Source organism: Seriola dumerili, unplaced genomic scaffold (genome assembly GCF_002260705.1).
Source record: "Seriola dumerili isolate Sdu_G_001 unplaced genomic scaffold, Sdu_1.0 BDQW01000160.1, whole genome shotgun sequence".
NCBI lineage: Eukaryota > Metazoa > Chordata > Actinopteri > Carangiformes > Carangidae > Seriola > Seriola dumerili.
Genome location: NW_019174415.1, coordinates 43,382 through 68,006, shown reverse-complemented (window position 1 = coordinate 68,006; position 24,625 = coordinate 43,382). Strand labels below are relative to the sequence as shown.

General features: G+C 40.9%; 1 protein-coding gene across 3 annotated transcripts in view; it reads right to left on the bottom strand.

Moving 5' to 3' along the window:
- spock1 (SPARC/osteonectin, cwcv and kazal like domains proteoglycan 1) overlaps nt 1-20,469 on the bottom strand; it is an 89,707-nt gene extending 69,238 nt beyond the window's left edge. For 2 of the 3 annotated variants that reach the window (XM_022751583.1, XM_022751585.1), the window contains exons 1-2: nt 20,324-20,469; nt 19,571-19,705 (exon numbers count right to left, since the gene is read on the bottom strand). In XM_022751583.1, coding sequence (XP_022607304.1) covers nt 19,571-19,702 — 132 coding nt within the window. In that variant the 5' untranslated portion in view covers nt 19,703-19,705; nt 20,324-20,469. The remainder of the gene's footprint in view (nt 1-19,570; nt 19,706-20,323) is intronic. The other variant, XM_022751584.1, reaches the window with a different exon arrangement.
- Nucleotides 20,470-24,625: the final 4,156 nt, after the last annotated feature.

Here is a 24,625-nt window from a genome sequence, read left to right as displayed (position 1 = left end):
TGCCCATCAGCAGGAAATCTGTTGGTTTATTTAAAAATAAAAACATCAAAAACCATTGTATGATTCTCCTTTTCAGAGGAAGACAGAGAGCGAAGGACCTGTGAGAAGTGTGTAAAGCAAGGGGGGGATAATAGAGGAATTACATAAAAAAAAAAGGACAGACATAACATTAAAAGGGGAATGGATCAAATAAAAAAGCAGGTACACAAATGAACAAAAGGCTAAGTAGTAAAAAAAAACAAAAAGAGTGGGTGACGGAGAGTGAGGAAACAGGCTTTTCTTCCTGAAATGTAATTTGCTGACTCCACTGTGGTAATGATGCAACAGTAAGACACGTAGGACAGCCCACAGACAACTTCTTTCTCTTTCTGTCCCTCTCGCAGTGTAATTACCATTCATCACAAGCACATATGGCTTTTGATTGGCATTCTGTTTGAGGCCTGAGATGAGCGCTGTGTTTGTTTGTCTCTGTGCTGCTCATTTCTACCACTAATGACTTAGCTGGCCCTTCACAGATGATGCAAATAATGGGGCTGTCACTGTCCAAACTTAAAGAAAGTCCTCTAACAGAAATCACAGTCACTTCACTTCTTCTCCATCCTTTCTCTCACTTCCATTACCCACATTTTGATATCTTCCAGATCGATTTCCATTCATCACATCCACCAAACGTTGTCATCGCCCGTCAGCTTTTCATTTGTCAGTCGCAATCTCTCTCCCCTCGTCATCCTCTCCGTCTCCTTCCCTCGTTCTCTCCACCCTGACCTCTCTGCTCAATTTCCATTCCCCTCATTTATGTCAGGCTGTTGACACTCTGTTTGAGAGCAGAGATTAGCATTGTGTTTATTTGTCTCTGCGAGCGCCTGGATTCATTTCTCACACTAACGACCCGGCTGGTTATTAATGGATGATAGTAGTAATGGAGCTGTCACTTTCGAAACTCGTATTCTTCTGTTTAGTTCCTCTCCTCTATGTTCTACCATTCCCTTCACTTCTGTCTATCCTGCTCCTTTGTACGCTGTAATGTACATAGTCACATCAATATTTCACTACTACCTCTCATGCTTTGCTGTACATTCTCAGGGATGCATACATGCACATATACATACAGCTACTAGAGCTAGGCCTATTCCTGCTTGTGGAGCTGTTACTAAAACAATATGAGCACCATAAACAAAGCATGATTTCCTGTGGTGCACTAGACCAGTGACTTTACAGTGTGGCTCCACCATAACAACTATATTTGTTTCAGGTTTAAAAAGCACCATCCGCCCTTTGTGCATGTGCATGAGCTTAAATAGGCTTGTATCAAGAGTCACTGGTCTCTAATTTGATGGTGGTAACGGTGAAGGATATCTGCAGCTCTAACAGGTGTTGACATGAAGTGGTGTTCTTGATAAAGTTCAGGTACTGAAAATGTGGAGTTAGTAAAAAAAAATAAAAATAATGAGGCGCATGGCTTTGTTTGTGTAGCAGCCATAAGCCACTGGTATTAACCTTTCTCAAAGATAACATAATGATATTTCCTAGCAGGAAGGTAAACAAAGCAAATATTCTTGTAAAAGTAAGATGAAACCTTCAGATTCTCTCAGCCATTTACACTCCATTTCTTTGGTAAACACTTTTATCCAACTCATTTTATGTTTTAGCAACTACAGCTTCATGATTTCCATACACAGAAATTGGGAGCAGTCTGGGGTTCAGTGTCTCACTCAATGACTTTTTGACACGTAGACAAGAGGAGGCAGGGACCAAACCACAAACCTGACTATTACTGGCCAAAATTACTCTACCACCTGAGCAATCTTTTCTGGCATAAGAAATGATAATTAAGCAGGAAATTTGCTATAGAATATCATATTTCTATGTCATGAATGCAGCAGAGGATGCATGCAAAGTGAGACTTTATGCACCAAGAGTAACCTGTCGCCACCATAGCGACTTTCTGTTACTTAGATAACATCCGTCCAGGAAATAAAGATGAGGTTTTTACAAAAGGTAAATAAAAACTTGAGAAAAAGATTTACAGCCTGCTAGTTCTGACTGTGTTCCTGAGGTACGCATTGTGCTGCTGAGAGGTGGTTATAACAAGCACTCAAACATAAATTATTAAAAATTCAAAAGTGCTATGTTTACTTTTGTTCAAAACGCTATAAAGACTACAAATTGGCTCAGGTTTAGTGTCTTTACAGCGACCTTACCATATTTTAATACAGACTTACCCGTTGTATCAATAGTGGAAGACAGGGATTGGGTAAGACAAAGGAAAGCAACAGAATAATATGTTGGGTGGTAAACTCACAGGCACACAGACACACAAAAGCACAGGCTTGTTTTGCGCACAAGTAAATGCTCACAAAATCACTGCATAGCTGCAGAGAAATGTTAAAATGTGCGTTTCCATCAAATCACCATCTGGTACAAAGATATTAAGTATTCATTTGCTTTTATCCCCATTCTAACATCAAATAATTAAATCCAAACTCTCCAAATGCACACACACATTTAACACACCAGTGTTTTATGAGAGCTGTGATCAAATGTGTGCGTATGTACGTATATGTGTGTGTGTGGTCTGAAAGAAGTTGTTGGCTAAGTTATCAGGCTATAGCATTAAAGTAATCAGACCACACCTCTTTCTGCTTAACAAGAACATTCTCTGATGGAAAAATGTTAGATTCAGGGAAAAGTAGGCTATATTACACACATGCACACATATGCTACACACACACTTTCACAAAATGTTGTAACTAGACCTTAAAATCTGAGTCAGGAATATCACAGCCTAGAAATTCTGACCCTTTCTCACTCCCGCTGAGTGTCCTTGTTAAACCAGGAAGGGGGAGGAAGTGTGAGAAATGTGAATAAGGCACACACACTCACACACATTCTTTTCAGTAATACAACTACTACATTATCTGTGGTTTAATATGGAGGACTTGTTGTAAAGTTACTGTGGAGAATACAGAATACAATTAAAACAGGATACAACCTGATCACATACAGTACATCAGTCTAATGTTGAGGCCGTGTTATCAAAGAGAGAAATCTGACACTGAACTAAAAACAATCTTCACTATGAGAATCTATTGCGGGGCTCCCATTAACCCCTTTAGTCGACCACAAATCCTGCTTTTGCCAATACCACATATCTGGGTTTGAACAGGTGAAACAGTCTTAGGTGAAACAGTTAGCCATCACCCTCCTTTTTCTTTTAGTAAATGAGCCAATCATCATTATTCTGCCAGACTGGGGCAGACGTGGTATAAGTTATGGTGGTCCAGTCAAAGCAGGCTCCCAGCTTTCATCAGGACTGTTCACAGCCTCACAACACTACTCTCCCCAGGGATCCTACAGTCATCATGGGAAGGTAGAGTAGTTCCTGTATGCCAGGAAGTGAAACGACTAAAGCTCGGCTGACAGAATTTCAGCTCTAGCAAACAGCATGCTGGGTGCCATATGGGTGTACACACATACTACACACACACACACGCACACATACACAAATACTGGTACACGTAATGATAAAAAGTAAAAAGTACTTTCCCTGGAAGTGAGTCGCAGAAACTCTCACCCACTCTCTCTCTCTGAGAAGCCAGACAGAGAGAGTGAGAGTGGGTTTGTCCTGGCTGTTTCCATCTAAATGTCAGAGTTCTCACCATGAAAAGCTGCAGTAATAAAAGTAAGAACACATACAAGTAAGGAGTCATGAACTTTTTCAACTGAGTGTGTGTGTGTGTGTGTGTGTGTGTGTGTGTGTGTGTGTGTGTGCGTGTGTGTGCGCGCATGTGTTTGTGTGTGTGTGTATAAATCTTCTAGGGTGGGATGATGTTAGTGCAAATGCAAGTTCACAGTGTTGTTGATTAATTAAAATGCAACAGAAGACCACTTGAACTATATGAATGAAACGTCAGGTCCAATATATATTGTATATAACAATACTCACATGCCCATATGTTCATATGTTTCTTGGAAAAAAAGTGGAAAGTGGGATTGATAACATCTTGTAAAACCAGCACAGTTTGGAAATATTTTGATCTAAAAACTGAAAATAAGGTTGTATATAGAATGTGTCATCAATTTTGACTGTTTTCTTAAACTAGCCACCCAGTCTAAATTTAAATTTCTGTTTAATTGACAGGGAAATTAGTTGTTACGTCCCAGGAACAGACACACAACTTCAATTCAACTTTCAATTTTCAAATCCTACACAGCCAGTACTAAATGCAGACCAAGAGTAGCCTAATTGAGCTAACATTAGACCTACTCATAGCAGGAAAGACCTTACTAATGTTGTATTACTAAAAGCACCAGCAGCTGCTACTACTGCTGCTACAGCAGTGAGCTACAATCTGTCTTCGGTCATAATGAGTAGCTCGAGTCAAACTGATGGTGTAAATGTCTGTTGTGAAAATCAACGTCCCCTAGATCCTTGTATTTACTGTTTTCAATCTCTTCTAAAAGTAAAGCATAACGATTTTCCCAACCAGTCCATAATGTGAAAAAAGTACAAGAACTTTTTTATTATTCTTTATCATTTTATCATAGACCCAAATCTGAACCAATCTTAAGCCATTTCATTTTGCATTTCTTCTACCATATATGCTGATTAAAATGTATAATAAGGCAACATTGATTGATAATATTGGCCCATCAGTGTATCAGTCAGGCTCTACAGCAGTTCAAATGAAAAGTTCTGGCTAGATGAAGCCCATAACGGCACCAATTAAAATGGCACCACCCAAAGTGAAGCCACAACTGCCAGTATTGGCAGGAGTGGACCAGTTTTATCTGTCAGTTCCAGATAAAAGAAGCTCCCACTATTGATCAGCAGCATCCCAGTTCACCTTATTATCCAACTCAGAATCCATGAGAAAGTCACTGGGAACCTGCCAAAGGCTGGTGCTTTCAAGGTTAGAAGTCTACACACACAAACACACACACACACACACACACACACACGAACCAGATACATACAGAGAGAAGAGGGGAGGTTTAAAGAGTCGGACTTTATTCCATGTGGCCTGCTGGGTGCGAGGCTCATTAAAGTGTGATTGAAGCTGCAGCTCAGAGGCTGACTCAGATGAGTTTAATTAAAGCTGTCAAACAATTCTTGTGTCACCCTCCAACATGCATATGCATAAATGTATTCATTTCCACGCCCCCACACCTATCTCACTCTGTCGCTCTCTCTCCCCCATAAATTAAAAGTAGGACATTCACATAACCAATCTCTCTTTATTCATCCCAAAGACATGACTGGTCATTTGGCCTCATTATTCTTCCCATGTCTTTCCCCCACCCACTGCTCGATCACCGGGACTGCCCTTGTTGAAACGTGCAACGTGACTGTTTCGCCACGACCGTACAGAAATGGGAGATGGAGAGAGGGGTGACAGAGTGAAGAAAATGAGGAAGGTGAGTTCATCACTCTGGTTGTTATTAAGTGGGAGGGTTTCCAGTCATCAGAAAAGACCCAGAGCTCCAGACCTTTGCCATTTTTCTCACAGAAAATAACATTAAACTGCTAAAAAGCTAGAACATGAACAATGAGCTGTTCTACAATGCAGCTAATTATGTTAACATTTGTGACAAACAATTGTTATTACTATGGTACATGGCTTCATATTTTCATTCTTCAGTGTCTGCAGCCCCACTATGCCAATGCAGTAGTTTTAGAGAAATTAGATTTCTTTAGGCTTATGACCAATGACCTTAATGGAATAAAACATAAAATACAGAATAAAAGTTTTTTTGCCTTTAACAAAACACTTGGCATATACCAAACTCAAGCCTGTAGATGCTTTCATCTGTAACAGACATCTGCAGCAAACACAGAGTGAATGTAAAGCTGTAGCTGTAAAAAACCTAGTGACTATATTGTGTCATGTAAATATAATAGCTTCACATTAGTGTATAAAAGTGTATGAATGTCAGGCTTTGCGAAATGGTGCTTCAAGTGCAGACAGTGACTCAAATCCCTGTAGTTAAATTAGCTTGTGTTATTTTATTTCATATGATTCAGGTAACCTTATTCTGTTTGTCGTATTTATGAATTTGTGTGTCATTTACCTGTAAACAAACCACCTGATATCCTCTGGTGTGGAATGTCATTTATCTGGATTATGACTCTGAATAAAACAAACGTTATCAGATTCCAAATCCTCCAAGATTTGTGTGTTTGCTCTGCCGATTGTGTTATGAAAGTATCTGCAGCTGAATGGAGATACAGGCTTAGTATCAGTGGTGGATGCTGAAGTAGCTGATGCTGGTGGCTTACTGTTCATGTATTTAAGTATTGAGGTACAAAAGAGAAAAGCCCAGTTAAATTGTGCTTTAAGTCCATTTATGAATCCTAATCAATTTTAAATTGACTTTTAAATCAGAGTTTCTCCTTCAACCTGTATCCTTTATGTGTTCAAAATTAAAAAGTTTAAATAGGATATAAGGGATAAAAACACCATCTGGCTTAAATCTCATGTCTCTCTGGATTTGAAAGTCAGCCTGAAACAGGACGTCCAGCCAGCTGTTACACTGACAACACTGTGGCATCTGACTGGAGAGTGGTTGTGCAGTGCCAGTGAAAATGGGTGTAAAATTGGCAGTGACAGGCTACAACCAACGCCAACAGCACCACCACCACCGTCATCCAGCTCAACAGAAGTCCATCCTTAAAGCAGAACACCGTGTCCAATATTGTTTTTATCCACTTGAACCTTTCATTTCTGACCTTTGACACACGGCAGAAAGTACCCGCTCACCACTCTGACAGCAGAAACACACCAACACAGAGCCTAACAATAATCTGGATTCTTCTCCATTAAAAGTGAACAGCAACAATGTGGTGCTGGCCATGGTGCTGAAATTGAATGCTTGGATTACAGCTGATGGACTCACATACAGTGGCAATGGAAAATAAAATCTCTTTTCTACCTTGCCACCCTAAAATGATATCCATTACATAAGAGGAAATCTTATGTAATTCAAATTATTTTTCAATGTCTCTTCCTTGCATTTCGTTTGCAGCCGTGTTAGCAGTATGGCTCTATGTACAGCATTGTCGATCCGTTGGTTGGTTGGTCCACCTCTGAAATATCTCAACAGCTATTGGATGGATTAAGATAAAGTTTGGTACGGATATAGATAGTCCAGAGGATGAATCCTACTGACTTTGGTGATTCACTCATTTTTCCTCAAGTGCCACCACCTGCTTGACATTTTTAGTTTTTAGTAACATGTCTTGACACCAACTGCCAAGAAATGTGGTACTGTCATTCATGTCTCCTTCAGAATTAATTATAATAACTTTTTATTCCTTTAACTTCCATCATTAGGTCAAAATTTTAATATGCCCAATGTGATGATGGCCAAGGACCTTCAGAACTAATGACATCTCCCATCAGCCTCAGCTCTAGTCCATGTTTAATGCTAATGAGCCAGTCGAACCAAGGTTGCTGCAATGATATGCATGATAAGAGAAACCCCAATATAAACAACTCTTCATACACAAAGTCTTTAAAGAAAGGGAATCTCTTGGTAGCAGATCCAGTTCGTCTTTAGAGAAACTAATAGTGTGGCTATATTACCCATAGGGCTATTGGTTTAACTGTACGCAAACACATACAGAGAGACCACGACTGTACATGCAGTATTCATTCAACCCCTCAGGGCTCAACTATTCGTTGCCATTACCTACAATTCCCAAAAGGTTTGACTGTCATAAACAAGAGTGCAGCAGGGAGTTACTTAGCTGCAGAGAATGACAAAATGATGCAGTAAGGAATATGGAAAGGCACTAAAAGCTACAAGGAACAGATCTGCCACATCTTTGCGTCAATCTCTCCCTTCCCTTCCCTTCTCTCCTCTTTCTCTCTCTCTGTCTCTGTCACTGTCTCCCAGGAGCATCACATGAGCTGCAGAAGCAGAAACCTCCTGAATTATTGAAGCAGACAAGACATCTCTCAAACCCACACACACTCTCACACACAAACAGTAACTGTATCCCTGCCCTCAGGGGGAAAATGAGATAATGACGAATTCAATCTGACATGGTTTTAGAGACCATAAACATCAGAGTGTGAGAAGGAGGGAAAAGGAGAGGGAGGAAGAGGAGAGATGCTGACACTGATCGAAAGGCGGACTCTTGGATGTGTGAGAAAGAGGAACAGCCTGCCCCTGATTTATTTCACATGGTGACACTCAGGGCTGGTAAGGCTACTTTCACATGTGATCTGAGCAAGACAGCCCGCTTGTCAAAAAAAAAAAAAAAAATCACTGGCAATTTTACAAAATTGATTAGACCGCCTTCAAAACACAATACGTAGTGATGTGTGATTTGAATGCTTTTCGTATAATCATCTGCAGCAACTATCTCCATGGGCAAAGCAATGATTGCGTCCATCATCTCAGTAACAGCTACTATGATTACAGGGAACAAGCAGAGGCAGACACATACAATCAATCAAAGCATGAAGCTGTTTTATAAATCAAAAGATATAACCTCATTAGATGACAGTGAAAAGAGGAAAGTGTTGGTCCAAGTGTGGGAGCAGCATGTAACAAGACACAAGAAGGAAAATAATGACTATTGTGACCAAAACAAAATGAACAACACTAATAAATACCTGATTATATCCTTCCTTTATTCATGTTGATTAACCCTTACCTATTGCAATATACAGTCTGTGCATAGTTTTGTCAATATTTTTACTATTTTAATAGAGCACTTCTTTCTAAGATGCACAATCATTAAGCTTCTTTGCAAAAGCACTGTTTGGATTAACATGGTAACATGACCAAAGTAGATAGAATAACAAATAAGATTTATTTAACCTTAATCAAGTATCAATATTAGCATTTAGCTGAACGCACAAAAGAAGGAGAATAAAAGAAAGAAACACCCAACCAAAGGAAGAGAAGACGTGATAGAGTTCAAATAAATAAAAATATAAATAAATTCAATTCAGACTCGCCAAAAAGATTCTTTTGCATGTCTCACTTCTAAGCACTTGTAAGCACCACTGCACAACTCATCCCTTTTCGCAGTCACTATATGATGTCGATATCGTTATATTCCAGGGTCATCCAGAGAATTAAGAGCAGGCGTGAACCCAAGACCTCACACTCCAAACGCAACAATACTATGAGTGTCCCAAAAGTGACTCCCTGTTTGGCGGAGTAACAAGCGGGCAAATAAGGCTGCTATGGTTCATCTCCATTCATGGAGATAAACTTAGAAAAGAACTTACAAGAAGACAAATCAAACACTGGCATATGGAGAGATGTAGCGGGAGCCAAACCTCAAGGAAGAAACATCCGATCACACATCAGAACTTGCACACAGTGGGGGTTACAGCTTCATTAATAGCAATGGCAACAGAAACACTCACACACACAAACTGCTCTGACATATATACGTCTATATTTTTACTCTGACATTCAGAAATGATGATCAAAACAAGCTATGCATGTTTTATGCATGAAACTATACAGTTTTGCTCATACTGACATTTTGACACACGTACACACGTACACACGTACACACATACATACACACACACACACACACACACACACACACACACACACACTTCAATCAAAACTACAGCTGCTACAAACTGTGGAAATCCTACATTATTATAGACATATGTTGACAGAAAGCTGGCTGCCTGTCATTAGTGTAAAGTGGATTTTCTAACAACACTGGCAGACATCCATGAAGATGGAATATGGTAGAAGTACAGGGAGGACAGCTTGAAGCCATATGGATCAGAACCACATGCAGGGTAATGGCATATTAATGCTGGAAATTAAATCTAGAATGAATTTGTTTTAATGCTGAAATGATTAGTCAGTTAATCAATTAGATTATCGGCAGACAAGAACTTTCACTGGTTCCTCACTTTAAAATGACTTTTAAACATAATTGTAGACTGAATATCTTTGGGTATGTGACTGTTGCTCAGATAATAGAAGAAATGTGTACACAGCATCTCAGACTCTTCTTCACTGGTTCTGACATTTTATAAACTAAACTATTTGATCAATTCATTGGGGAAAATTCATTCATTCATTCATGATTGGTCAACATATTTATCTATAATGAAAATAATTAGTTGTTGCCCATTATAGTTATATACTGAATATAGTATGTGTTGAGATTTCATCATTAACAGAATCCCTACAGATGAACAAAGAATACTGTGGGTAAGGGTAAGTAATATAGATAAAATCCTTTGTCACGCTGTAGTTTAGCATATTAACATGCTAATATTTGCTACTGAGCTCTGAACACAAAGCACAACTGAGGTTTGATGGGAGTGTCATTAGTACTGGTATAAGTATTTGGTCATAAATTTGAGTTTTGATCAAAACAAAAGTTTGACCTGTTAAAGGCAATATATGAAAAGTGTGATGCATTAACTTTTCAATTGTTATTACAGTTTGTCCTGAGGGGGACATGACTGCCTCTATATGACATGATAGTTGTTGACATTTTATTGTCAAGAATTACTGCCTCGCAGCTGTATACCTCTGAGTTACAGCACTGAATAATGACCAGAAGTGTTTTTGCAGAACAGTATGATGTCACAGTGAAGTTGACCTTTGGCCACTCGGATATAAAATATTATCACCTCTTCAGTTTATCCTATTAGTTATGTGTGTTTAATTGTGAGTTCTGGCCGAAAATGTGTTTTGTGAGATCACAGTGTCCTTGACTTTTGATCTTTGACCACCAAAATCTAATGAGTTCATCCTCGTGTCCAAGGGAATGTTTTCAAGAAATTCACTCAGTCCTTTATTGAGATATCACGTTCAGATCACGACAATGAGACAGACGGACGACCTGGAAACATAATGCCCCTGGCCCTGGCTGTTGCTGATGCAGAGGCATACAAATCCAAACCCAAACCCAAATATGGAAAAGTCAGAAAAAAGTCAAGGAATCACCAAAGTGAGATTCCTCCCGTGGGGACCGTAAATCCCTGAACAAAAATTCATGACAATAAATGTTATAGTTCAAATGTCTGACCATCAGACTGATACTGTCGGCTCTAGCTCATGCCACGATACGACTAAAAGACCAATATTGCTATAAGCCTTTTCCACTCATTGATTTGCAACATTTTCCACAATGATCTAACACATCCAGAGAGATTAGCAGCACAAATGACATGGCAAAAACTCAAATGGTAGGCAAATGTTCAACAAATGTATACATCTCATGGTATATATCATCATATCACCAACTGTATGTTACCGAAGGCATGTGCAGTATAGGTGATCCAATTCATCTTGTCATGTAGTGCTTTAATAATAATGGTATGTGTTTAAAAAATGTATCTGACTTCTGATAGACTATTGCTCAGATTAAGAGATCCAAATACTGAAATAATGATAAAAGGTATTTCAGGAGCCCAGGGAGCTCAACACACTGCATCAGAAGAAAACACATGCAAATAGAAAAAAACACAAGCAAACTCTTCACCAATTTGACAACACATGCGCTGCATTTAGAAAACAAATGCTGCAAATTGAGGAAACACAAACAAATACAGAAATCCCAACCCAATGCTGGAATGCTGCAAGTAACGGACTACAACAGACACATTTCCAGGGAACACTTAAAAATTGATGAACACAGCTGGAACATGCGTGTTGTTGCCATGGTTATTCATGAAGTTATTGAAGTCGACAATCTGTCTGTGGAAAATCAGCCAAAATGTCAGTTTTGGGCTTTCACCACCTTTCTTTTAACATTGTGTTTGCATAATTCGGATATTATTCCAGATATCTGCTGTTAGCCCTGCAGCGTTTCACTTGCTATTTGGTTGTGTTTTCTGTAAATACAATTTGTTTCTGTATTTGGTTGTGTTTTCTCACCTGCGCATGTGTTTTCAAATCAAGAAGTTTCCTTAATTTGCTTGTGTTTGGCTATTTGAATGTGGTTTCGTAAGTTGCACCACACTGAGCTCTCAGGACCACGGTAGGTTTCTCTGTCTTGGCTAATCTTTAAAACGAAAGCAGAGAATCAGACAGCATCTCTTCAGAAAGACTCAACAGCTTAGCAGGAGAGCTTCATATCGGCACCAAATAGACTAACAGAAAGACAATCCCCACAGAGAGAGAAGGGAGTGTGGAGGGCCCGCCATGGAAAAGCTGACTGAAACACACATCCCGACACACATACACACACACACACACATGTTGTATTGATGATGGATTCCACATTTCTCCGTCTGTCCATCTGTTATGCCCACAGTCTTGATAGGCCTCACATTAAAGCTCCTCCTCTCTTCTTTTTTTCCATTTTGTGTTTCTTATCATCAGCCAAAATTACACTGGCAATCCTTTAGCTGTTAGTCCTTTAGATGCTTTGCCTCCATTTTATCCTCCAACACACACGCACACGCACACGCACACACCTCTCATAACCTATTCATCCCGGTCATAGGGGACAGTGACCTTTGTCAACCCTGCAACCAAATTGTCCTCCAGCGTGTTTGTGTGCGTGTGCATGCATATGTGTGTTCGCGTGTGTTCTTCCTGCCTTTTCACACACTCATTGATTATATCAGGGTTCCAATCAGGGTTACCAGGCCTTGTAAATTTACTGATCAATCTCCCCAAGTGCCTCAGGGTGGATGGAAAGCTGTGTGTGTGTGTGTGTGTGTGTGTGTGTGTGCGCGCGCACAGAGACAGAGGTTAGAGAAAGACATGAAATTTTTCCACCAGTCAGTTTAAAGAGGTACAACCTGACACAGAAAAATACATTTGTCCCTCTCCACACACACACACACACACACACACACACACACACACACACACACACACAAAATCCTTCAGTGCAAAGATTGGAATCAGCATTTTCTCATTTGAAATCAATAGCTCAGTGAGAAATATGCATGCAGAAGGGGAGCATGCAAAGCGAGAAGGGATGAAAGGAGCAGAAAGCGTGAGAGAGAAGGTTTATTTTGAAGGGCACCGTTTCATCAGGAATAAGTCGAGTATAAAACGAGAGACAGAAGAGCCAGGAGACAGAGGAGATGATAAAGGGTATGAAGAGAAGGTATAGAGGCAGCTTAAGAGGAGAAAGAGAAATGGAGGACAGAGTAGGAGAGTGATAAGAAAGACTGACAGCTGTTCATCCAAGTCTTCACTTAATTGATGGAAATACTGTGAGTCTGCTGGGGAATATTCACTCAAAGTGTGTGTGTGTGTGTGTGTGTGTGTGTGTGTGTGTGTGTGTGTGTGTGTGTGTGTGTGTGTGTGTGTGTGTGTGTGTGTGTGTGTGTGTGCGTGTGCGCGTGTGTGCGTGTGCGCGTGTGTGTGCGCGTGTCTAAGAGGGAAGGTGAAGGTGACTCCAGGGTTCATCTTGTCTAAGCTGCTTCTCTAAACCACACCCCACCCTTCCCCCTCAGCTGTACAACCAACCGATCAGAGCACACACACACACATACACCAGCACAAACATAGATATAACAGAAGACCACCAGTTAATTTAGATGCAGTGGGAAGCTCCCAGGTGTGAATCTGTTTGCTGTGAGGTGGAGCGGAGCTGAGGAAGAACATGCATGGTCAGCAAAACCCTTTCCTTCATAAATGCAAGGAAGAAAAACATGTAATACAAGCTACCAGAGCAACCAGGTTTGAACTGAGAAATAATAGTGCTACTGCAGACAATTCCAGAGCTGATAAACACAATGTAACTCAGAAATTCTTGCACATCCACACCTGCATACACACACATGCACACAGTCACACACACACACACACGCACACAGTCACACACACACACACAAATCTCTTGTTTTGATAAAGAGAGACAGCGGGGTCTGTGACTGGCAGCCCCGGAGAGACTGTCGTGTTGGAAAAGAGAATACTGCTGATAAAAGATGACAACATTTAATTCTCACTATGACACAGAGCTGAGACAGGCCGCATGCTCAATCACACATCGTTATATTGCAAGCGCACGCACACACACACACACACACACACACACAGCACCTTGCAACTTGCTAAGATTTTCAACCTGCCACCAGGTCCACCAGCTAATGAATAGACAGTCTGGAGACGGCATTTACACAAAAATATATGAGGAAATATGAAGCAGACAACCGATGTCCCTCACAAATAACATTTCTGTATATGACAGCATGCAAACAGGGCAGAAGACAGGATTTCTGTAAGAAAGGAGAGAAAGTAGGGGAAGGAGGATTGGGACAAGAAAAGCCTCTTTTAGGAGAAACAAACAACACGCTCAGAAGAGTGGAAACAACTTTTCCACCTCTTGAGGATAAAAGTGGGGCTGCCTGAATGACAGCTTTTTTGTCCCTCTTTGCAGACAAAGAATCTGACAAGAGACACAGGAGAGGAGAGGAGAGGAGAGGAGAGAACATGAGACAAGACATGGGCTTGTGACATTTAACAAAAGACGCCAAAGCTCTCAAATGTCAAATAGTGTCTAAAAACAAGCAGAAAGCTTCATTTTGTCTTCATGAATTCCATCCTGAAATTTGCAAAATTAAGACGTATATGAGTGAATATCTGATCTAAGGTTAAGTAAACCAGACTTCAAATGTGACCAGGCTTTGGATGGCAACTTCAGGCACTTGATAGTTTTCGATACAATACTACATACAGATTTAGGCTGCTCCTAAAAACTGCTGAGGTTAGATGTGAGTACATCACTGCCAGCATACACACATTGCTATGATCTGTTATCTCCTCTATCAGGCTCATGGTCTGATGATGACTTCTCTATACACACATTTAACACTGACCAAACTTCTGCTCGTATTATACACGGACTCTCTGACACTAATGCTTACTGTACATTTACCTCAACACAAACTGCCCAGTAATTTCCATTGCACAACATAAATCCACCAATAATAGGCTCCCTGAGGCCAGAGTAGCAGAACTGGCTTGAACCAGCCTTCTCAGCAATCCACAGACCACAATGTGTATTAGCTCATAGACTTCACTACTGTATAAAAAGTTATTATACACAGAGGTTTTCAAACGGTTGTTATCTAAAGAATAAATAGCAGTATTGTATTGTCTCTGCAGTGTAGAAAATAGTTCCAAAAATAATCCAAATTATTATCATAACGGATTTCCTCCGTTGGCAGCAGAGGGCATATAAAATTGAGGTGAGCGGTTTCGACACATAAGGTGAAGTAATTAGACACATAATTTAGAAACAGCGAAGGACCATAATTATCCACTAAAATTCTTTATTAAGAACACTTTAGTGTCATCAGATTCACTCAACTTTTCAAATATATTGAGTGCATGTCTGTCCGTGGAGAGCCAGAGCTGCTTCATGGATCCAACCCTGTGTGCTGCCATTACCAGAGTTGGATTGCAAATTAAGATTTTCTGTTGTTACTGCCGAAGCTAGTTCTACCGCTGTTCCAGCTGGACACCACATACTCACTTCTGTCCTGACCAGAATACTTTGATGTAGCCAGCAACACGAGGCAGCTGCAGACTTACAACAAAGTTGACCTGCCTGAAACAGAAACACAGTCCGACTCACTGCTGCATACAAATGTGTGTGCATTTGCTGCAGCTATACTTTATTTGCATAAAAGCTCATGAAAATTAAAGTGGTGATTGTACCCTTAGGAAAATTGAAATAGCGTTGGTATAAATAACAACAACAAGTGATTTGGCAAAGGAGCAATAAAGGTGGTTTAGCAAATTTAAGGATTAAGAAACAATTTAATTGGTCGTAAACATTTAGATATCCTCTAACAAGCTGAGCTCCAAACCATCCATATGGAAACAAAGACACTGCACTGGGAAAACAAAAATAAAACTCAGCTAACCATAATGCTTAGACCAAATCCAGTCATTTTACATGACAATGGCTGGTGTGTGACAAGCAAGCCTGTCCATGCGCTTCAGTCTGAGGCCACTTACTCAACAAATGTGTCCTTTTGTCTCCGCAAACCAGCTGAAATTCATGTCTGCAGGAGGTATGCAAGCAAGTGATAGAGTTTTGTTTTTCTCTTTTGATTGAGGAAAAGATGTTTTCAAACTGAGAAAAGATAGTTTTAATTTGTACGGCAAATCCTTCCTTCAGCAGAAGTGAACTAGAATAAAACTGCCTCTGTCTGCACTACGCTTCTCTTCCAACACATTACAGTCCCGTTATTAGGAATAGAACCAGGTAAATGTAAAAATCCAATCCCATTTTCCTTATGCTTTCAAGACAAGCCACCTGAACTCTGACTGTTAAACTATTGCACCAGCTCCCCTGCCACCAAACGGACGCTCATACATTATGCAGGAGGGAGCAAGTGGCTCATCAACAGGGATGCAGAGTGAAACATGGCAGGCGGAGGAGAACAGCAGAGAGGAGGAGTCACGGGTGAGGGCAGAGGGAGCGGGAGGAGGAGATAGATGGAGAGGGGCTATGGTTGAGGAAGCACAGGGTCATTCACTGCTCCAGAGACAGAGGAAGAAAATGGGAGGAAAAGAGAAGCACGGAAGGAAAGAGCGTGGAGTTCATGATCGGTGAGAACTGAGAGGAGGTGGGTGAGGTTGTCTGAGTGACGGACATGAAACACTGGTATACACACGTGTTCAGGATGTTAAGGATAATAAAAAGGATTAAAATGATGACATCAAATCAACTAATCACCTACTTTACAACCTACGACTGGCTGGTTTGTAAATGTGAGTCATAGCAGCAGTCACATTGTGGAGCTTTAATCTGACATTTTCTTCAATTCTGAAGCAGCCTGTTGGTCATGGATGAGTCTCACAGTATGATTTAGGACCACCATTTTTCACTGATGACCAATGATTTCACCACAGTCTTTTCATCTGGGCCAGCCAAATACTGCACAGTCTAAAGTGCGCCTCTCAGCACACCATGATCAAAACGACAGTAGCTATCTCAAGATCAGGCTTTCACCAATCAGAAAAATTTAGATGGTTGCGGGAATGGTTGCTTTGTAGTTTTCAAAATCGATTCATACAGAACCACATTTTTCCTAATCTAAGGTCTTGCTGTCTGTGATATTAAAGGGTTTGGGTGCCAGAGAGAGAAGGGGAGAAATGAATAAAAGAAAGAATGGCAGAGGAACGAAGACACAGTGGGACAAAAGACAGGAAATGTCGCAAGAGACAAATTATGACCAGCAGGTTTCCCTATGTGAGATAGTGGCAACACAATTACACACACACAACAACACACAAGCTATCACACACACACCACACCACCACGACACACACAACCTACACACCACAACACACACACACACACACACACACACACACACACACACACACACCAATCACCCACACACACGCACACAACAACATCAACAGCACACATCCAACATCCCTCGCGGTTGGTAGTATTCGCTCTGACAGATATTACACACCACTATAAGACATAGTCCACCACCCCAAAGCGCGCGCGAGCCCCCCACTGCCCACACCCTCCACTTGCACCTCCATCACCTCCGTACCATCCCTCCTCTCCACTCCTGTCCTCCGCCCTCCACTGACAGTTTCCTGTTAATGAGTTTCATCTGCACAGGGAGACCACAGAGAGAAATAAAGAGTGGGCAGCACACACACAGACACACACACACACACACACACACACACTGCAGGTAGTAGAGCCCTGACTGAGTGTATACAGACATGACTAATACTAGCTCTCACATCATGGCTCCAGTACAGTATATAGGGAGGGCCAGCTCTAATAAGGCCAAAGTTAGCCCACTGTCTACTGAAATCTCTGGAAAACATGTTAGCAGGCAGCGAAAGACATCACAATGAAAGAGGAAAGAGTATGGTATATGAAATACAACGCCAGTGGTTACACTACTGTCACAATCTGCCAGAGGACGACTGGTTAGGCAGGAGAGTGTGTTGGTTATGCATTGTCAGTACTCTCCAGGTGAGGCCAGGGCTTGGGGGTAACATTTTGGTGTTGAGGATAAAGAACACAAGTTTGTCCTAATTCTTCAAAGAACAAATGGCATGCTTAAATGTTTGTGGGTAAGGTTTGGTCTCAGTTAGTAAATTATTTAAGGGAGCTCGAGAGGTATCGTAACCTGCTGAATTTACCAGCAGATGACTTTGTTTCACACAGAGGTGGAGGTTGTGCACTTTACAATGATAAGATATTTTGGAAATGACAGATCAAATTGGGCTGATTAAAGATACAGAGTCTGCCTCAATGACATGTTGGATTCAGTGTAAATATCACCAATCGATGTAATTTTCCTTAAGTGGCTTTAAAGTCACATTGCTTAGCAGCATCACATGCTCTTTTCCCAGCTCCTCATCGAAGATACATGATGTTTATACTGAGTGAAATATTCAAACCCAAGACTGCATGTTTTTATCGCTGAACCTTTCCATCAAATGGAAATACTCTGGATGTATTGTGCAGCGTTTTATACACATTTCCCCAAAATTCAGCCTGATATTTGGTATGTTGTAAAAACCTGGGGATCTATATTTTAAAAAAAAAAACGACAGATTCTGTTCTCGTTTCTTTTTTTTTCTTTTTTTTTCTTTTTTTAACAATAATTGGAGCTACATCTCAGTATCACTGCAGTTAGCACTTCAGAATACAAAGCACCTACTTTACACACCAGGTCCTCCTTCTGGCAAAGCTTGAGACGATTCTTGGGAGCATTTTATATTAGTTTTAAATACATCTTTCGAAACGTCTCGGTCGTCTCAATCGCTGTCAGTCAATCGTGGCGAGAGTAATACACAAATGTTTATGCACCCAGATGCATCTGTGTTGAATTGGCATCACATTCAGTCAGCTGGCCTGCAGTCAACTGTAGCGCTAACATGGCTTCTTGGGAAAAAAATATGCCTGATATCCCTGAAGAAACAAGCCTCAGTGATTCTCCATAATCGATTTAGTGATGTAGCCTACATCTGAACTACGCACATGCCTCTACACACACTAAGTGCACTGTCTCCTTTGTAGACTGCACCCTTACAGTGTGTTCGATTTCAGAGAGATCATGAGAATACAGTCGTTCACTTATCAAGAGATGAAAGCCCACTGCTATGGTGTGGCTACTTGAGAAAGAAACGGGCAATCCAGCCGGGAAATCAGTCAGTCAGTCAAATAAATCTCCCATCAGGTGCAGAAATCTAATGTTCTCTGTTTATGAGTCTGACTGTCTTCAACCGGGGTTTGAACCTGCTGAGTTTCTACAAGGTGGATTATGCCTGCTGGCAAGTGCTCAAGTACTCACAGGGTGTATCAAGGGCGTAGTGCGCTCCCTCTCCCTCACACACATACTCACTCACTTACTCACTCACTCACTCTCTCACACACACACACACACACACACACACACACACACACACACACACACACACACACACACACACACACACACACACACACACACACACACACACACACACACACACACACACACACACACACACACACAATAAGGCATACACACATAAAGACACACAAATACACACACATACACACACACTATGAAGCTAATTAAAGAGCCCCTTTTGGCTACATGTTGTGTCTCTCAATGCGACTCACATCTCTGAATCTGTTCCAGGATCTGTCCTTGTACTGAGCCACGGTGCTCAGCCATTTGTCGTTACTGTTACCGGAGACCCCCGTTTCTCTGCTCAGCAAGAGAGCCACGACAGGTAGCAGAAAGAAGAACATCTTCTGAAAAGCAAAAAGACAGAGAGAAGAGGGAGAGGGAGAAAGAAAAAAAGCAGAGGGCTGTAAGACGGATAGAGCCATTCAGAGTGATGGGGGAACCTGCCTGACACAGTGAGGAGAGGAGGGTTGCTGCGAAGTGTGTGAAGAGCAGGATGAAGTGGGATCCACACTTTACAGAACACAGAACTCTCACACTGTGACGCAGAGTGGGTCAGAGTGTCATCACAGAACATAGAACAGAGGGGGGTGGAGGGGGGGGGGGCACAGGAACCACTGTGTCTGTTCACAGAGTGTGGAGAGAGCGCTCGTTTTATCAAATTGCTGATCCTTCTTCTAATCGGATTATAAACATTGGAGAGTTGTCACCGCGGCAGATGGGGGCACCGCGAAACGATTAGCTTTCCAGCTTCCCATCCGCCAATTTAAAAAGCAATTAGTGGCGTCAACACAATTGCCGACCCCCCACTCCTCCACCACCGCCACCACCGCAGCTTTTGTCTTGGCTTTCTTCTGCTTTCTTCTCCATCCAGCAGCAGCAGCAGCACCACCACCACCACGAAAGTCGACTTGACTTTCATTTCCAATTAATATTTCTCTCTGTCAAACAGTGCTTTTACCCACCTGGGATAGTTCGTTGGTGTCCAATGCTGATGATTCCCGGGGGAGAATAAGTCCACGGCCCCGGGCACTCCGGTAGCACCCGACTGCTTGTAGGATTGACGGCAAAAAGGGAGAAGCGAGGACGAGCGGACCGGGAGCTTTCTCCTCCTCCTCGGTCACCAGACACCGCCTCCTCCTCTCTCTCTCTCTCTCTCTCTCTCTCACTCCCTCTCCCAGTACGCACTAACCGTGTCATTGATTTTCAGCAGGGGGATTTTTTTTTTTTTATGCTCACACCAGAGCGCAGACAGGATTTGGGAGCCGTGTCGAAGAAGCGCTGTTCAGGGTGTACAAACACAAATTTCATTTTAGTCACGCACCTCTGTTGTGGAATTCAAGCTCCTGTGTCCACCACAGCAAACACAATGAAGTTACATAAACTGTAAGATCAGCGCAGTTTTGGTGCCTGAAACGTCCCGCAGATCTGTTTTTTTTGTTGTTGTTTATATATGAAAAGAGTTCATAAGTGGGGTCACAACTACTTCAATTTGGGGGAGTATAAAGATATATGTTTAAATATTCATCTGTGACTCTGCTTAGATGGAGTTTTGTTCACTTTGGAAACTCTCTTGTCTGAGTGTAGGTCATCCAGAAGACAGCTGTCCGTGTTGGTGTCTGTGGTGAGTGGTGGAAACACTGTCCTTTATTCTTTGTGGTTCAATTCGAGTCTGTTTTATTGACCTGTTTCTGCACAAAGGAAGCCACGCAGGAGACTGGCGCAGCTCCTTATCGCCCCCAGTTTCACATAAATAGCTTTTCATCACAGTTCTCTAAAAAGTATATTTTTCAGTTGCCTCAAAGTCTGACCAGGGTTAATGTAGTCAGTCAAGAACAGCATTTCTGTAGTCCTCTTGACCTGCTGCTTTGCACTGCCTGTGCAATGTAGGTTTTGTTTTTACCTAGCATTGTATTGTACATCTATACTTTATTGTACTATTTAATGAGCCTGGATTGTTTTGTCACCAAAGGTTCAGTGCTGAAATGTTTTTTTCCTTACAGGAAAATTAAACCCTATACATTACAGGCCCACTGCAAGTTGTTCAGTCAAATCTCATTAAAAATGAAACAGGTTAAACATAAAGACAAGTTTTACATTGCAACTGTGTTTACTGTGGTGGAAATAAAAATAAATATCAAGTGCTTGAACTTGTGTGTGTGTGTGTGTGTGTGTGTTGTATGTTTGTCCACATTATGTAAAGTCAAAGTTTAAAGCATTAACTGGGTGGAGGATGGTTGTCACAAGAACAGGTGGCAGCCTTGCCAGTGTTTTGTGTCTGGTGATGCCCTTAAAAACACACACAAACACACACACACACACACACACACACACACACACACACACACACACACACACACACACACACAAATCAGGATTGTTCCAGCAGACCTGTGTGGTTTAATGAAGCAGGTGAACACCAGAGAGGCCATCAGAGAATATATTAGCCTTTTTTTTTCACTTGATATGATAACAGTTTACTAACATAAAATTACAACTTGGCTGAAGATCTGGTGCTTGAATCCATCTAGGATGACTTTCCCTTTGCATGTATGTCTGTATGTATTTGCTCTGAATGTCATAATTCAATTCAATTCAATTTTATTTGTATAGTGCCAAATCATAATATACATTATCTCACGGCACTTTACAAGGTAAGGTCAAGACCTTACTTTATTATAGAGAGAAACCGCAACACTTCACACAAAGAGCAAGCACTTGGTGACAGGGGGGAGGAAAAACTCCCCTTTAACAGGGAGAAACCTCCAACAGAACTGGGCTCAGGGTGGGCAAATGAATGAAATTAATGAATGGTGAATTAATGAAATCAATTTTAAGATTTCTGTCGTCTCTCCCTAAGTGGTAATAATACAAACCAAGTGAAACCAAATAAAACCTCAGTAGCTATTTGTCAGGTGGATAGGATTACACGCTACATTGCTTGAGGACAAAAAATGGTAATAAATTCCAAGTTAATCATAAAGTAATGGTTCATTCGCAGTAAAAAAAAAAATCAGTATGATGCTTTTACTTTACCTGAGAGGGTAAAAACTGTAGCTAATATGTGCATAATATAAAAATAATTGTTTAATTTGTCATTTACAGTAGCAGCTGGTTCAGAGTTTATCAGTCCAGTCCATTAAGAAAGTGGTCTTTCTGCAGATTTATACACAGATATTATCTTTATTATTAACACTTACCATCTAGTTCCTACTTTATTGTGTCAAGATTTTTATTTGTGGCTTAGTGACAGTGACCTGTGGTGATACTCAATCTTGATCCCTGCAGTTGTCTAACTTTTCTATTCAGTTTTTTGTGATACAGAAAGTGACAAAGTGATGTGAACTGTTCCAAGGCCGCTAGCGGAAAACACTTACTCTTTTGTTCGTGACTGTCAACATCCATGAAATCTACTTTAGCTATGGCTTGATATTATACATTCACAGGTGGCACCAATCACTTTTCAGCATTGCGCTGACTGACACTTTTAAGGCAGAGTCTAATTAGTGGGACTAACAAACAATACAAAAATTATACATTTTCATTTTAGTCATTGCAAACCAAAAATGACATTATAGAAGAAAGAAAACAAATGAAGCAAATGAAAAATTCTATTTTGTAGTTTATGCTATGCTTTGACTCACATTTTAAAGGTCTAGCAGATTGGAATTCCAGACTTGTACTTTTTTTTTTTACAGGAAAAGTTGCTGACATTTAAGTTTTGTATTGAGTTCTACTTTGCTGTTACATGTGCAATTGCACTCCTGCAACAATATATTATTTAGTGAGAAAACTCTGTAGGTGTCTTCCGGACTTAAGCTCATGTTTGCAGTTTTATAGGCTATGAAAATGACAAAAGAGTAGCTACTACTCTGGCAGCCCATGAAGCCATATGGGGATTTGAGGGCCACAAATTGAGATTAGATTAGTTGCATTTAAGGGCTTATTTTTGTTTCCATATTTACATGTTTATTGCATAAAAAAGGAGAAAGAAAGAAAAACCTCTTATCTTATCCTGGAATTAACAGTCACAACAACCTTATAAAGGAAAGAGGTGAAAGTCTGCATAACATCTGCAAATAATGAGGCTTCCAGGTTTAAAAGCACATCTCTCACTGTGCCATCTTGTAAAGGGGCGCACTGGGCAAGTGGTGGAATTCAGCTCATAAGCAGCTTATGAGCTGAATGACTATGAGACACTTGATTTTGACATTTAGGAGCTCTTACACGATGTTTATATGCAGTATATGTTAATAGTTTTGTAGCCCGTGTTAAACGGGTCCCCTGACATTTACAGCAAATCTGGGCAAAGTTGGGACAAGTCTTGGAAATGAGATCGATCATTTGTCCTTCGGCTACTGCCAAATGGCTTATTTACATTTACATTTACATTTACATTTAGACTTGAGTGAGAGCGATCAATATGCATAACACCAGTAAAGATACATTTTCCTTGAATTGCTCCAAGCAGCTGGTGAGATGGAACAAGATATCCTTAGGTGTAATTGAAGACACTGGGAGTATATTTTAAGTATTAATGGATTAATCAGCTGCTACAAACTTGAAAATACCAGACAGAAACTTGATGTAGCACAGCGATCTATCCCCATAATGTAAACTGTAACAGACAGCGTGGTTGGATGGATAAATGTATGACAGAGAGCATCGGATGTAGGGAAATTTTTTCTTTTTTACTTTTTTCTTTTCAAATGATACGAAACCCTATGCTTTCAAACATCATTGTTATTGTGTATAGCAGCTTAGCCAGAGACTCACCACTCTCTAAGCTCAAAGGATCCAATCCAGGCCCACTTCAGGCAGTTATTCTCCTGATTTCCTCTCCCTCTCTTTCTCTAAATCCCAGCATCCACCAGGGGGGCTCTGAGAGATGGAGGATAAGAGCAGCTGCAGGGGCTCCAATTTTGAATAGTAAAGATCAAAATATATGAAACAAAGCAAAATGGAGCAGTGTCTCAGCAGTAAATTTACAGTCATACATCCCCCACACTGCAAGTGCAGATGGTGAAAGGAAAAGAAGGAGTGGGGGAGAGATGGGAAAAAAAATTATGAAACAAGATTAAAGTTGTGTGGTTGTGTTTGTGTGTGTGTTTGTGTGTGTGTGTGTGTGTGTGTGTGTGTGTGTGTGTGTGTGTGTGTGTGTGTGTGTAGGTGTGTTGGAAACAAGTGAGAAAGAGAAGAGGAAGGGGAAGTGTGCGGGAGATGTTTGAAAGTGAGCAGTGGGGTGTGATAGACTGTTTCTTAATGAG